The sequence below is a fragment of the Coffea arabica genome, chromosome 7e, assembly GCF_036785885.1.
Source record: "Coffea arabica cultivar ET-39 chromosome 7e, Coffea Arabica ET-39 HiFi, whole genome shotgun sequence".
Lineage (NCBI taxonomy): Eukaryota > Viridiplantae > Streptophyta > Magnoliopsida > Gentianales > Rubiaceae > Coffea > Coffea arabica.
This window is the reverse complement of record NC_092323.1, coordinates 25,161,552-25,177,056: the sequence shown is the minus strand read 5'-3', so window position 1 is coordinate 25,177,056 and position 15,505 is coordinate 25,161,552. Positions and strand designations below refer to the sequence as shown.

The 15,505-nt window shown below is 33.7% G+C and overlaps 1 protein-coding gene and 1 long non-coding RNA gene across 5 annotated transcripts; one reads left to right on the top strand and one right to left on the bottom strand.

The window, feature by feature from the left end:
- The first annotated feature begins 494 nt into the window (after window positions 1–494).
- LOC113700961 (uncharacterized) lies at window positions 495–8,418 on the top strand. Of its 4 annotated transcripts, XR_011818586.1 has the most exons (5): window positions 495–940; window positions 1,102–1,179; window positions 4,757–5,176; window positions 5,625–5,695; window positions 6,865–8,418. XR_011818586.1 is itself a non-coding variant. In XM_027221389.2 (3 exons), the coding sequence occupies exons 1-3, from the start codon at window positions 911–913 to the stop codon at window positions 4,928–4,930; spliced, it is 282 nt and encodes a 93-aa protein (XP_027077190.1). In that variant the 5' UTR covers window positions 502–910; the 3' UTR covers window positions 4,931–5,424. The 4 variants fall into 4 exon arrangements, 1 of the variants encoding a protein (XP_027077190.1); XR_003450766.2 differs by lacking the exon at window positions 4,757–5,176 and having other exon boundaries at window positions 500–940; XM_027221389.2 differs by lacking the exons at window positions 5,625–5,695; window positions 6,865–8,418 and having other exon boundaries at window positions 502–940; window positions 4,757–5,424.
- A 2,446-nt stretch (window positions 8,419–10,864) lies between these two features.
- On the bottom strand, window positions 10,865–12,474 carry LOC140010914 (uncharacterized). Its single transcript, XR_011818116.1, has 2 exons — window positions 12,215–12,474; window positions 10,865–11,506 (listed from the first exon to the last, which is right to left on the bottom strand). It is a non-coding gene; the product is annotated as an uncharacterized lncRNA (long non-coding RNA).
- Window positions 12,475–15,505: the final 3,031 nt, after the last annotated feature.

The window sequence follows — 15,505 nt, the reverse complement described above, 5'->3', positions numbered from 1 at the left end:
CATGTATGTGCAGGTATTCCCGAACACAACAGCCTCTCTCCTTCTGGGCTTTCAAAAGTTCAAGGGACTTTTATCACAAGAGCCAATTATAACAAGGCTATGATAATCTAAGCAACACGCAGCTATAAGGATTTCTTGGCCTTCCCTTGGGAGAAAACTAAAAGTTTTAGCCTGTCATAAGGAAAACACACCTGCAATTTTATTGATAGATGTTTGATACAAGACTTGATAAAAACTAAATAAAACTTCGATGATTTGATGATGCTTCCTGACTGATCAGGCTCATCTATTTATAGGTTCCAAAGTGACTTAAAGATGTTTGAAAGGGCAAACAACCTTTCGAAACATAAAAAGACAACTTGACTCTTCAAAGCTTTTTAAAAGACAACTTGACATGACTTCCAAAGGGTAAGTGACCCTTGATTATTGGAATAGCTAATTGACCTTTGAAATAGTAACTTGGCCTTTCATAAAGGATAAGGCCTATGTTTGAGTAGTGGTAAACACATGGGACCTTGTGGGTCCTTGTTTCTTCAAATTGTGCAGTCTTCATCAGGGGTATCAGAAGGAGTAGTATCTGGATCAGTGATATTCATTTGTTCAATCCAATCTTCATGACTCCTTTTATTTTTTCTTTTGTTTTCAATGCTCTTCCATTCTGGATGGTATTTATGGATTGATCTTTGTGTATTGGAAGATCCTGGGTCTGAGTGAAATCTTCAGGCATTTGAGAATCTTGAAATTCTGATGAGTTCATTTTATCAGTCCATTCTTTTTTAGCGTTGCGAATCTGGTAAAGCTGTCGGTGGCAAGACTTGTTGAGGCAAAGGTTCTTTTCTTGAAAAGAAATCAGCAACAAGATTAGTTTTCCCTTTAATGTGTTTAACATCAAAGGAATATTGAGAAAACCATGCTGCCCAACGGAGGAGTTGCGGATGTGGTATGGTCTTTTGTTTGAAATGCAGCATTTTAGGGAATGATCCCATATCCATTTCTACCAAAAAATGTTGAGATATAGCATAGTTTTTACATCAACTCAAATATGTTTATGAAGTGCTTAAGTTGCTCTGACATTAACATAAAGAAAATTCATTTTTACAGCAATTCAAACGAAGAGTTCCTTATTTGAAAGTCAAACCGGTTCACACCACTGGCACTGCTGACCCATGTTTTTATCAGGTAAGTTGGCATATTTGTAGTCAGATAAAGGTTCAATGCCATTTAATACTATTGTGAGAATTTAAACCTGGAATGTTTAAATTAATTAAGCAGTATTTCATCACTTACTTGTAACCCCATCATTTATATCTTAGTTCAAAATGCAGATATCGCTGCCAATGCCTTTTTATAGTTTCTAATTGTCAAACCAAATCTAGACTCATTCGCTGATGATCTACAAACGATCTTGGAGCAATCCCATGACACTTCATGTTGTGAATGTAACTTATATAATTTTGCTAATTTATCTGTTCCTTTTTGTCAAATAGTTTGGCAAATTCCTTAGAAACTGCTGTTACCCAAAATCTTGTGGGAAAAAGGTATATAAAATCCGTGATTTGCTTTGCCTTCGTACAATTACTTTTCTTTGATTATTGATTAATTGACATGAATTCGATCAATAGGTTTAGTATCAATTGCATGGTCATATGTTCCATGGCTTATTGTTAGGACTAGGCTAGAAATGCTTAATTCTGTGTTTAATAATTTTCTTTTCAAGTTTACTGAATTAAACAAATTTTTCTAAGTTGATTAGGCAAGTCATATTTAGTGGTTGACAAGGCAACAAGTTGTAGTCTTCTATTACCATTGTAAGAATTTAGAGGCATAACATTAAGTGCTAGCAGCTAAGGTTAAGTATAAGAATTTATTAAGAAATAAAATTAATTTAAAAATGTAGTAAAGGTTTAAGAAATTGAGCTGAATGTATATGCAATTGATATTTTTACTGTGTTTGCTCACCTTAACACTTACTATGAAAGTGTAGCCTCTAATTTGCATACCTTTATGTATAAACAAGTCTATGGTTATTATATTGTCATCTTTATATGATGATATTTTTATACTGATTTTCCAATTCTGATTATATAGTTTGATTTTACCAGTCATGCCTTAGTGATATGCTCAATGACGGAGCTAGGGGGGGTTGATGGGGGCCATGGCCCCCCCTAAGTTTTGAAAATTTTAATTTATAGTGTGTAAATATCTATATAAGACAAAGTTAGCCCCTCCTAATTTTTTACAATTTTAGTTTTTATTATGAGAGTTTATATATATATATATTTATAATTAAAGTCAATATTTGATTTTTTTAGATGTCATATATTTAAATTGATAGAAATTATTTTGAACATAGCATATTAAGAAAAATTTGGCCCCCCTACAAAAAATTTCTAGGCTCTGTCAGTGGATATGCTTACTATCACAAGATAAAGATTGGTATAGTGTTGCAGTTTCTAATTTAGACAAGTTGAAGCATCTCTTTGATGACACATCAAACTATCTACAAGACTTATTCGTGCTAATTCTATGCGGGTTGTGTTGCTCTCTAGGAGATCCCTGATATAGGTTTTTAGAACTCCAAATGTTACACATGAAGTGACTATTGTCGGCTTAATTCGTATATTGGACTTTGAGTATTGATTTAAGGGATAATATCAGAAACCTCCCTTGAGGTTTCTCTTAATATCACTTAGCACCCTTGAGGTTTTAGAAACATCACTTACCTCCCCTGGTAATTGTAAAAAGACTATACTAACCCTCACTTAACACATAATTTACAACATATTAAATAAATGAAGCTCAAAAATAAAAAAAAGAAATGGAAGTCATCTTTCTTCTTTTTCTCTTTTTTCCATCATTCTCTCTTCCTCATATTTTTTGGATGAATATGCAATATTATATTATAAATTAAATTTTATTTATCTTTTACTTTTTGTGATTGTGATAAAGTGAGGTACTATTTATTTGCTTATTTTGAGTTGATTTTTTTATAATAATTGGTATAATTTAATGGTTTGAGCAAGGGTAAAGAAGTTGGTGGAAAAAATGTAAATTCATAAGAAATCGATTTTGAGCATATCGAATTAAATTGATACAAATGTATTTCTTTTCAAATATCATTTTTATTTTTCAAATTTATATTTTTATGGGGTATAGCATTGTGATGTAGTAGTACTACAAGAGATTGCTTTTGAAGTGATGATTTTCTTGAAGTGAACAAAGTAACTTAGGAACATTTTTATTTAGTAAGTGAAAGGGTAGTTTAGGGTTTTTAAAAATTTTGTTACACAAATAACTAAAGTAAGGGAGGTAAGTGATATTTTTGAAACCTTAGGGGTATCAGGTGATATTAAGAGAAACCTAAGGGGAGGTTTCTGATATTATCCCTTGATTTAATGCCTTCTATAATTGTAGATTCAAGTTTATCTTTGACTTTGACAGAAATAGTCTACATTTTATCCTTACAAAGAATGGGAAGAAATTTTGTGACCTTGCGCAAGCTCCATCAAGGTTTGGAGTTAGGCCCGACCAGGTTTAGATCATAGTTATACAACTTGGCCTAGCCCAACGGTCGAGTACGTCAATCCGATGAACCGATCATAAGATCAAATTAGGTCACCAATTAGATTGATTAGGCAACAAATTCATTGACAAATCAACAACCTAGCGGTTTAACCGATGAATCGAAAAAAAATCGTTAGTTGAATTATCACATTAAAAAATTTATTTTTTTGTAAGTTAAAATGTATTATTATATTATATAATATACTTAGAGTAAATCTTATATATACTAATAATTTATACACTGTTATTGTTGAATCCATAACACGTGTAAAAATTGAATTTCAAATTCAAATTTTGTATATTTGTCATTCATTCAAGACTGACAGTGTAGGAAAGATTAGTACATAAAGCTATTATGCAATTCACACCAGTGACCCGGTCACCTCTCTGAGTTGAGTTTCTGGCCGAATTTAATAACTATGACTCCGTTTAGATTAACCATTTTTTGAGATGTTTTTGAAATATTTTATTGTAACAATATATGTGAAAAACTTTTACTATAAATGTTTTTAGTGATATTTTTGAAAGTATTTTTGAGAATATATTTTGAAGTATTTTTAAAATTTAAAATTTTAGTGGAGTATTTTTAAAAATTTTAAAAATTTCACAACCACCCCACTAACACATCACCGCTTCCCCTCTCTCCCTCCTCCCCTCTCCATTTTCCTCCTCCCTTCTCCTCTGTTTCTTCCTCCCCCTTTTTCCTCCCTTCCCCTCCTCCTTCTTACCCACCCCTCTCCCACAACCCCCATCCCCATCCTCTCCCCCCTGGTCGCCGACCATGGTGATCAAATCTAGCGATGGTGACCAAATCTGATTTGGTTGCCATGGTCGACGACCAGTGGTCGCGACCAGATAAAGTCAAGTAATTGCACCCACAACTAAAGTAATTCCAGAAGGAGGAGATAATTGCACCCATCACTCAAATAATACCCAAAAAATTGGGCAGAATTTTCTGGCAAAAAAATTTGGGCAAGAAAATTTTGAAAAAAAGGAAAAAAAAAAAGGTGAGACATGAAAAAGGACCTACCTCTTGTTGCGGAGAGTTGGTGAGGAACTTTTGCATAGCTATTTTATTCCGATAGATGCCTATTACAAGAACAATAAAGTGGAAGCAGCCATGAATCTCTTCCAAGAGATTCGACATAAAGGTTTAGCACCTGATACTGTTACTTATACCACTGTCGTGCAGGGGTTATATGGCGCGGGAAGGTATCTTAGTGCAAAAGAAGTTTTTGGTGAGATACAAGCTGCTAGCCTAAAGCCTAGTTTTCACACTTACTATGTGGAGTTAGATGGCTTATGCAAGACTGGACATGTAAACAAAGCATTGCAGTTATTCCTTCAATGGAAGCTCAAGGAATAGATCTTTATATGGAAATGTACACTATCATCCTTGATGAGTTGTGCAAAAGCGGGAGGCTAGATAGTGCTTGGGATCTATTCACTAGTCTCTATGTGAAAGGATTGCGTCCTAGTGTCAAAACATACACCGTAATGATTGCTGGCCTGCTCATCGAAGCTAAAGAGCTTTTGAAGAAAACAGAAGAAAATGGTTGCTCGGGAAAGAATGTGATATTCAATGTTATTCTGCAAGGACTCCTTAGGGCAGGTCAAAATGATCACATGGTGGTGTATCATGAAGAAATTCTCGCTGGATTCATTTACTTTTGCCATTTTACTAGATTCTAACGACCCTTATATACTCAAGTTGATGCTAAAACTTGATCCTGATATTGAGAAACTAAAATATGGAGGATAATAAGAACCTTCATATTAGTTGCAACTTGTTGGTCCTCTTCTTTTTTGGATCCTAAACCGTATCTTATTGGAATCAACATTATGAATATTCCATTTACTTATTTCATGCTATTATTTCGCTATTAGTCTTTTCATGTTTGATGACAAATATAAGTAGGGATGAGTACTTTGAATGTGAAAACTATATTCTCACTTATCTGCACCAAAACAAAAGTTGCCATCTTTTCTAGATTATCTGGTAAAGTATCAGTACAATTGTTGTTTCCATCAACTGAAACGTATTCTTATTCTGCCGTTAGGTCTTCAAATGATTTAGTATATTCATGAAGATGGAAGAGCATTCTTTAGCCATCGTAGAGAGGACTAAGTGGTAAGGATTGATGCCAAAGTGCGAAGACATTTCCATAGATGTCATTTACAGTTAACTACTTCATAGCACCAACCTCATAAGTAGATGTTGTGTTGTTCTGCACGTGCATATCTTCTTGTTCCAAGGGATAAATTGGGTGAAAAGATACGAGTCATATGACTTCTCTTCCATCCAGCTCTGCCTTGATTAATCACATCATCTGCTAATTTTTTATGTTGAATAATGTATGACTATGATAACTTCATGTTAAAATGCATTAAGTGGCAGTGAAAGATCCATTGAAGTTTGTCTGTTGTTTTTGACATACAGGCTTCACAGGTAGCTCACAGTTCAAATTAATGATTAAATTTGAGGTAGGATAGTGAATACGGTGTTTCGTTAACATCTTGAGGGAGATGTAGAGTGCAAAGATTCAAGGAGCTTTAGGTTAAATGCCTAGGAGACCAATATGAAGTATTGGGGGCAAGGGATTCAGCAATACAAGACTCAAGATTCCTGCGCGAACATTTTTGGTTGTTTCAATGGATTGTCTAGTTAGTAAAAGTACCATTTAGTTGTTATACTTATTGAAAAAGAAATAAAAAACCAAAAAGCTGTCCACCACAATCCAAAGGGAGCGGATGAGAGAACCTCTCAAATAAGACTCTTTCGTCCTTTGGAGAAGGATGTGAACATGTTTGATGAAGGTCTGATGTTGATTGACTTTGAAGTCAGATTCTGGAAATTTAACCACAATAGTTTTGTAGAATTTCTGTTTAGCTTCTGTAGTACCATGCGTCCGTAGAGATCTCAACATTTTTTGAACTTAGTACCTTGGTAATTGATTGTTTAAATTACCACCTGGGAAATAATTATGATACAGTTGCATTTTACATAATTTAATTTTGCCTAGGCTTTTAATTTTAGAGAAGAATCAAAATGTTCTGTGCGATAATCAAGTGAGCTCTCTGAATCAGATAATTGTTGGTATAATTTGCACTTGTAGGGCACAGTACCTGCCTTGCCTTACTGTTTGTCTTAAAAAATCCAACCGGGATCGAGCAGAATTAAATTTATGATCTGCTGAAGTTGAAGACTTGAACCGTATCAATCTGGCAATTCTGTATTTCTTTACGTCAATCAAGAACTAGTTCATGATAAACTTTACAATGTTTTCTTTTTTCTTGCAGGAAACGCCAGCTAGAAAGGTTGTTTATCTCCCTGCTGGATCGATATCGAGATGAGTTTCATTAGAACAAAATTTGTCTAGGATAGATCAGCAAGTACTATTATATTTTTCCCTAAAGACTTGTTTAGCCATGATGATCAGCAAGTGCTATTATTTTAACTAGTTATAGATTCAAATTATAGATAATCAGCTTTTAAAAAGTTCTTGTTGCTTTTATATTTTGATTATAGGATTTTTTTAATAACAGAAAAAGTTTCTATAATCAGATTTTACAAAATCTAAAGCAACTGAGAACAAGGCCAACATGCTATGGCTTTTCTCCATTTACACCTGTTTAGGCATTCTAAGTAACTTTAGTCTTCGTTTTCTAGATTTTAATCCTTTTAGCAATATCATTTCTCATTTAGGATAGACCCTGAAAGTAAGATTTCTTGCTTTTGTTCTTAGGTTTCATTTTTTCATACAATGAGATCATTTGTCTTCTTGTTCTTTATCTTTTCATTTGTTTATTTATTTTTTTGAAAAAGTTTTGTAGACCAGTTTGATTTGGTTCAAACTAACTATTCTTGCACCATATATTTTCCAAGGATGGAACTGAGCTAGGGAACAAACTAGAGTGAAGAAACTGGTGTGTTGACCTTGGTTGATCAGTCCTTGGTTTTGATGATTAACAAACCAAAATGTAGATTTGGACTAATGTTTTTATGTGAGAAATTTGTTAGAACAGGTCATTGATCCAAAAGAGAATCGAAAAGATTTGAATCAAAGAGAAGTTAAGAAATATGAAGGTTCGGACGTAGAGGATCGGACGCTCGATAGAGGATCGGTCGTCCGACTGACAACGATACTCTTCGGACGCTTGGATCGGACGCTCATTCATTGCTTCGGCCGTCCGACACAAAAAGAATGAACGTTGAACATTCTGACTTCTATCGGACGCAGGGTTCGGACGCAGAACAAATGGTTCGGACGTCCGATAGGTGGTTCGGACGCATGGTTCGGATGCAGAGCAAATGGTTCGGACGTCCGACAGGCCAACGGCTAGTTTCGACAGCATTTAATATTTGACCGTTGGAGAGCCTTTTGGAGCCATTTCTCACCTTCTATAAATACCCCAAAGCACAAGAAAACACAAACTTTTTGCCAACACTAAATACAAGCTTACAAGTAAGATCTTTGAGTAGAAATATTCTTTGTTGGTTATATAAGGGGTTGGGAAAGTTGGGTTGTGAGGTTGCTCAAGTGGAGGTTACTCTCTAGGAGGAGTAAAATCTTGGTGAAGGTGAACCTATCACTTGGAGTGGTAAAACCTTGATAAAGGTTGCCTCACTTGTATAAAATAGTTCTTAATTGAATGGGTAACTTTCAATTGTAGCTAGTTGAGGGTTTACTTGGAGAGTAGTAAAATTCCTTTGCTCAACCAAAGTATGTTTGGGGTGAGGAAGGAGTGAGCCTTCACTTGTACAAGTTGGTTAGCACTACCATCAATTGAAGAAACTATTTGGTGGATTCAACTCCAAGTTTGGAAGAAGCTTGGGAGTTTGATTGGTTTGAATTTCTTTTACTTTACTGTTACTCTATTTTTGTGCTTTAAAATTGCTTATATTCTTTGTCATTGTATTTACTTGACTACTTGTCTGGTTGAGTATTTTGGTTGTATTTGGTTGCATCGGGACTTACATGGTGGATGGAGGATTAAGAGGACATTCTCACTGCTTGCAACTATTTTGCTCTATCCATGCCCTATTGAGGAAGAGTAAATTTGATGTTCACCTATAGGTGGCTGACAAGCCCATTTAACTAAATTCATCCATATCTGCTCATAAATAGATGGATATGGATATTTTAAATTTTTATATATGGGCATAAAGGAGTTACCTAATAATACCCATTTAATAAAGGGGTATTATTGGATAACTCACTAAATCCAATTAACTCATTTAGAATTATTTTCTCCAAGCCTCCTCTCTTCCCCTACCCATTTAGAAGAAATTTGAGACCTATGTTTGATTATTGAACCCATTGTTGGAAATTTTTATGCATTAATATTGCTGAAGCCTTTACATAGTGAAATGTTTTATTTTTTAGCCTTAACAAACATTTGATGCACTTTTGACACAGATAGATATCATCCTTAATTTTTTTTTCAAAATTTTCACTTTATCATGATGTTAGCTACTTTTGTTTAATTATTTTTATTATTTGTTGATTTTATCTTATTATTTTATTTTATTTTTGTAGTTTGTTAACTTGCTCGTTTTTTAGTATTACCAATTTACGACAAGTTTTAGCCTCCTTTTCTACCTTTCCAAAATGAAATTTTACATTTGCACGCGAAAAAAATGCTAGGAATTCAAAGTTTTTGGATAAAGTTTTATGTTAACTTTCATAGTACTTAGTTCAAATTTTTATATTCCAATTGTTCAATTATTAAATAGTATGTAATTTTACGACATAGAGCACAAATAGGAAAAAATTGGTAATTAGGCTTATTAAGCATTATAAGTAAACATTTACAACTAATGATAGGTGCAAAGGGTGATATAATTTGATAATTTAGTTTGCAAAAATGAATTTAAATAAGTTTACAAAAAGTTAAAATAAATGGATTATAAATGAGTAATGGGTTATCCAACTCATTTTTTGACTTACCCATTTATACCCATCTAATTAGATTAATATAAATGGGTTGACTCAATTATACTTATTATCCATTTCAACTCGTTCAAAGCGGTCCAAATCATCCACTTTTTTTGAATAGGAATTGTTGCAACTAAGCCTTAAAGGAGGATTTTTGGTCAAATTCCTGAAATTCCAAAATGTTGTACTTGAGATCCAAGGGGATGAATAATGCGCCTCTATAGCACCCAAATCAAAATCATTGACAATTGGAACTCTTGAAGCATCACCATTGACCACATACTGTTGATGCGTTGAACATACATTTGTGCATATAATTCTCCCAAATGTGCCATTGCTTTTTCAGTAGCAAAACCAGTTTGTACAAGAAAAAAAAAACCTATTTTTCTAGATTGTTGTCATAACCATGCGAGAATCCATTTTTGCATGATCTCGATGACTGATATTTGCATTACCGAATTTGGAAGTTAATTTATTCTTTTTACACGTTGAGTGCTATTGATGGTATTTTGGTTCATTTCTATGTGCTGTAGTATTTTAATAAACTATTCAATTTTTACGTAAGTTACAAGGAGAGAATATGGTAACGGTTTTTTAGGAATTATTACATTTGACTAATACTCATGAATTCATCTTTATTATGAGAACTTTAAGGTTTTCAATTGCAATAAATTTTGTAGCCTACAATTGTAATTTAAATATAATTTGAATAGCCAATAACTCTTAAATTATCTAGCATATTATGCAATTTATGGTTTTTTTATTAACTTTCATCACCTATTATATATATACTAGGTATTCTGCCCTGACGCTATGCGTTAGGTAGGTTGGATCCGGTATTTTATTATAATGAGTATGAGTTTGAAAAATTGGAGGGCAGAAAGAATTATTCAATCGAACTTTAACGTCAAGTAAACTCACTGCAACATCAAATAACAAAGATCCAGTACAGAGGAGGGGAAAAAAGGATAGCCCTCCGTCATAACAAAAGAACAAAGCCATAATTTTGTTCAAGGAAAGAGACCTTGGATCTGCCCAGAAAGAAGTTTTATCCAACTCAGGAACTATAAGCGTCACATTCAAATGTCTGGCAATTGCGACCATGTCATATATCTGTACCCCAATAACATAGAGGAAAAGTATAGGTTATCAAAAATTGCTGTCATAAGCCAGTTCAAACATGCAAGCCACATTATTAAGAAAGCTACTAATCGCCGCCCGCATTTGGTTAAGGCCTCCGTTGCATGAAACCATTAGATAACCATTGTTCTTGTAAACTCCTACATCAAAAGGTGCAAATTTCAAATCTGATTGTAGGTGGGGGAAAATAGTAGTCAAAATACCAAATACAATTCCAAGAAGGGACAAATTAATGATCCATGCTTATTCCAAATAAAACAAACAACACATTTATGATTAACCGCTGCAAATAGAGAAAGCAGCAAAATCCACTGATGCAGTAAAACAACCTAATTAAGAGGTTTGTGATACCAATTACTTCATTTCAAAACAAAACAAAAGATCAACAACCACCGCAAACTCTCAATTCTGCAAGTGCTTGGAGCAACCAAATCTCTCAGGAACTTGCCGCATGCTTCTCAACTTTTCAATAATCAACCAGCAGTCCAAGTCAGTCGTTTCATCCATCGGTGTGTGAAATTAAACCCCACTTTCCTAAATTCAAAGACCCTTAGATTCTACATTATAAAGCACCCTGAACACCACAAATACACCCACCTCATATCCACCATCCTTTCCGCTTACATTCACCAAAATATGAGCTTCTACTTCCCATCTTTTAAAGCGATCAACATCAACCATCAAAACAGTAAATTCAATACAGCGCCCAAAAATAAAAATCAAAGAGCAAAAACAGAATCAATCAAGTAGTAATACTCATTCTTGGGAGGAAGAACTCGAGCAGGGACATCTTCAGGGGCAGATTTAACATCCAAAGCGGAAGCAGAACCAGTAACAGTGGCAGAAGAACCAAAACCAGAATCCTGAGAAAAGCAAGATGGCCATCCCTTCAAAATTCTAGGACCAAAACTTTCACCCAACGCCGTTAACTAAACCAAGCAATTCCACAACATCACAGATGTAGTAGCCCTTATCATCCATAGCTTCATTTCGACCGTGAAACCATGGAATTTTTAAACTTCTCTACTCTACTATGTTGAATAATATTTCCACCTTTCAACCCCATCACCCCACCTAATCCTAACCCTAACCCTAGCCCCCTTAAACCCCAGTTCTTCCTCCTCCTCCAAACACTCTCCTCACTCTTCTCTTTCTTTATTCTGCACATATCCCCCATACATCAAAATTCCCCGCCTCCCCTTTTCTTCAAAAAAATCAACAACTTCTCATTAAATTCTGCAGAAACTATTACGTTTAATCTATGAATGAAAAAAAATCCCTGATCTTAATTTGCAATCTAATAGAAAATTCAATAGGAAAACAAGGGAAGGAAAAAACACCGGCCAGAGAAAGCTAAGAAGAAGAATGAGGAACGGGAAAGACACAGCTGGTAAACAAGGTGAAGAAAAGAACGAGAAGAAAAAGACCGACAAAAGAATAGGAAAAAGTAGCAGCTCCCAAAACTCTGAAAGGGCGCGTACTGGATTCAGCTCAACTCACCAGAACAGAACGAAGAACGCTAAGAACAGAACAGAACAAAACGAAGAAGAGAATGAGAGGAAATTGCTGACCGCCAAAATGTTGCCATCGAAGAGAGCCACGCGGACAGAAGCGAATTTCCAGCAAAGCCATTGCCATCCAATCCCAAAACGCCCCTCAAAGTCATAACAACCGCAGTATAACCGGTCCATTGTCCACTGTTCATAAGCAATTCACGCTTTATATATATGTATAAGATATATATATGTGTGTTTGTGTGTGCACGTGTGCGCGTACCTTGAGATAGAAAGCACCACTAACAGTGGTGAAGCTATTTCTAATAATATTTTGACAATTGGAAGAAAGAAATAATATGTTCTTCTCTATATTACTATCTCATATTTGGCAAGTAAAAATAGTGTTAGTAAAGCTATACTCTCTTAGTTGTGCAGACTAATGAGAGTGATAGCAAGTTGGCTAGGCTGTTGTATGTGGGGGATAACAAGTTGGAGATTCTGCTGCACCGGAGTTAATTTTTTCGTAGTGGCTTGAATCATCTTAAAGAAAGTGAAATATCTATACGGCAACCCACATCATTTTTCATTATTATCTTATTATCATTTACAATTTTGTTATATTTGATTTTGTTATAGTTAATTTTATAACTGCTATAACAAATGTTAATTTTTCTATTTGACATTTTTATTTTTATTCTAGTAGAACAACAATTTTAAGGTGATCCAGATCAAGATGGAGTTCAACTTACAAGTTTCTATTATCAACTCAATAACTGGAGTAGCCTACTGATGGATGAGGGAAAAAGTTCTAAGAGCATCTCATCAATGAGATAAATAAGCAAAAAGAAAGTTCATGAGGAAAAGTTTAAAAAAGGGAAGTTGTTGAATTTCATTGCTTGAATTATTTATTATATAATCTTTCTAATGAAGCTCATAAGTTTTATGAAATTTCTTATCCTATTGCCAAAAATTTTGGAAGGATGTGTAGGAAAAAATATGGCAGCAAAGAAACAGATCAAGGGAGTTCAAATTGCTGAAAAACTACAACTTGCTACAACACTATACAATACATTTTGGAAGAAGTTTCAAAGGTGTCTTCTTAACAAATTAATAAAAAAGAATTGTTATTTCTTCCAATGGGCAAATGGGTAAGCAACTTGAAAGGCTCTTGACGACCTGATCTATTGAAAAGTTTATGTATAACCAAATTAACCTAAATAAATTTGGTTTGTGTGCTATGATCATGTTTTATGGAGCCCTTGATTTTATAAAAGAAATTCATACTAATTGTGTAATGTCCATGTTTCATGCTCCTAACTTATGCTAGTATGCAGATTTTACTCCATCCTTCTCAAATGATGGGTATGATCAATTGAATTATTTACTTGAATTTACGAATTTTAATAGATGAATACTCCATTCACTGCATATTCAATATGAAATTATTGAATTCCAATGCAACACCATAAATTCTTTAACATGTGTTATAAGAATTTTGCTACTACTTGTGGTGTTTGATATGCTAATGAATATGTGACCTTAAAGAATGAAGATTATACTATGTGTATATATACATGTGATTGATTGTCAAAGAATTATAGGGAGTAAGGAAGTTATGGTCTTCTCATTTATATTGGCTTCTACTTGATAATCCAATTCAACACTTAAACTTAATATATTCAAATCTTAATATATTCAAACACATTTGACAATCAAAAATTGAACATTTGAATTAATTAAGTGGCACTGAATTTTCTAGACAAAACTTGATCCCAAAATGAAGTCATAAACTATTCACTTATCACTGAATGTCATATAAACTTAAATGTATTAGATCTAACACTTAACAATTCAATAATTTAATAGATTTAAACTTCAGTTTTCAAATTTCAATTTTCAGACTTCAGTTTTAACAAATGCACATTTTTGCCCTAGGCTTGTGAAAGGTTCAAAAAATACAGGTCATAATGCATTCTATCAACGATCATGCTTATAGAATTGTTAGTCACAATGACAATATAATTCATGCAATTTAAGACAAAAAAAAGAGTATGAACTTGAGTTCATTTAAAAAAAAACATTTGTGATTTTCAAAATCTATTAGCTTAGTGGATACCTGATAGCATGGTGTATTTTGTTGGTAACAAACTATTTCTAATATGTAAAAGTCATGTTACAGCTCATGGACCACAATCAATATATGGTGATTCTCGTGAAATTAACAAAAAGAAAATCAGAAATAGCGAGGGTTTTTCTTTGCTAAAAATTAACGCAAAGAATTAGATTAATTACTTGAGGATACTCAATTAAATGATATGGATCTATATTTTGGAAAAATGTATATACAAATCTCATATGATACCATGTCATAATTGCAACTTGAGAGTATGAATTTTAAAGTTGCAATTAAGTTCAATATTAAATGACATTGTGTATCATGTTTTTGGATTTCTTAATTGTTTTTTTTTTTGAGTTTATACATATGGATACACACTCAAAAGTGTGAATATAATGTGAAAGCACTTGAAGTAAATATTTCATATTCTTGGAAAAAATAAACTCTATGGAAATTCCATGGAGATAGCAAGAAAGGTTCCTAGTAGGTTTATAAACTACTAGCCTACTAGATGAAATTGAGAATTATTGAGAAACACAATAGCTCCTAATAGTAAACCAATGGTCATCCATGTTGAAGATTTCTAGTAAGACTACTCGCTACCAGGATGAAAAAATTTGAAAAAATTGAGCCTTGACTTGAAGTGAGTATAATTCCTTGTATGGAAATTATATGAGAAATATTCTCACAAAATATAAGTATTATCACTATATTATTGTGATATTTGATGAAATAAGTTGACTCAAATACCGATGAGATCATATCTTTGTTTATGTTTTTAATGATAATGAATAACTCAATCTTGAAGGGATGTGATTAAAGTCCGTAAATCATAAATCATATATAAGGATACCTAACCTAGTGATTGAGATCACAAGAGTTAGGTTTAAAGGAAAAAATGAATTACATGGTGATTTGAAATGGGTATGCACAACTCTTGATAATTACATTCCGTCCCTATGGTATATGTGCATGCATCCGTAACGGGAGAAAGGTTGATCTATATTGCTCTTAAGGAAATCTATAGTTCATATAAGTAGGGTGTTTGAGTTACGGGATGACCCTTGATGGATTTCACCTATATGAGTGTTAAAGGGTGGGGCTGCTCTAAAGAGAATTGGAACTTGTTCTCTTATGCATTAATGAAAAACTGGGATTGAGTACAAGGCCGTAAAGTGCCAGTTTTGAAAGCTCATAAGAACACTTGGACTACTGTGTGTGTAAGGTGATATCCAATATTGCAAAAGCAA

Bases quoted from the DNA above. Each gene is read 5' to 3' on its own strand.
- LOC113700961 (XM_027221389.2), top strand. From the start codon at position 911: ATGCTGCCCAACGGAGGAGTTGCGGATGTG. The intron at 941-1,101 runs GTATGGTCTTTT...TCATTTTTACAG, and splicing joins ACGGAGGAGTTGCGGATGTG to CAATTCAAACGAAGAGTTCC. The intron at 1,180-4,756 runs GTAAGTTGGCAT...ACTGTCGTGCAG, and splicing joins CTGACCCATGTTTTTATCAG to GGGTTATATGGCGCGGGAAG.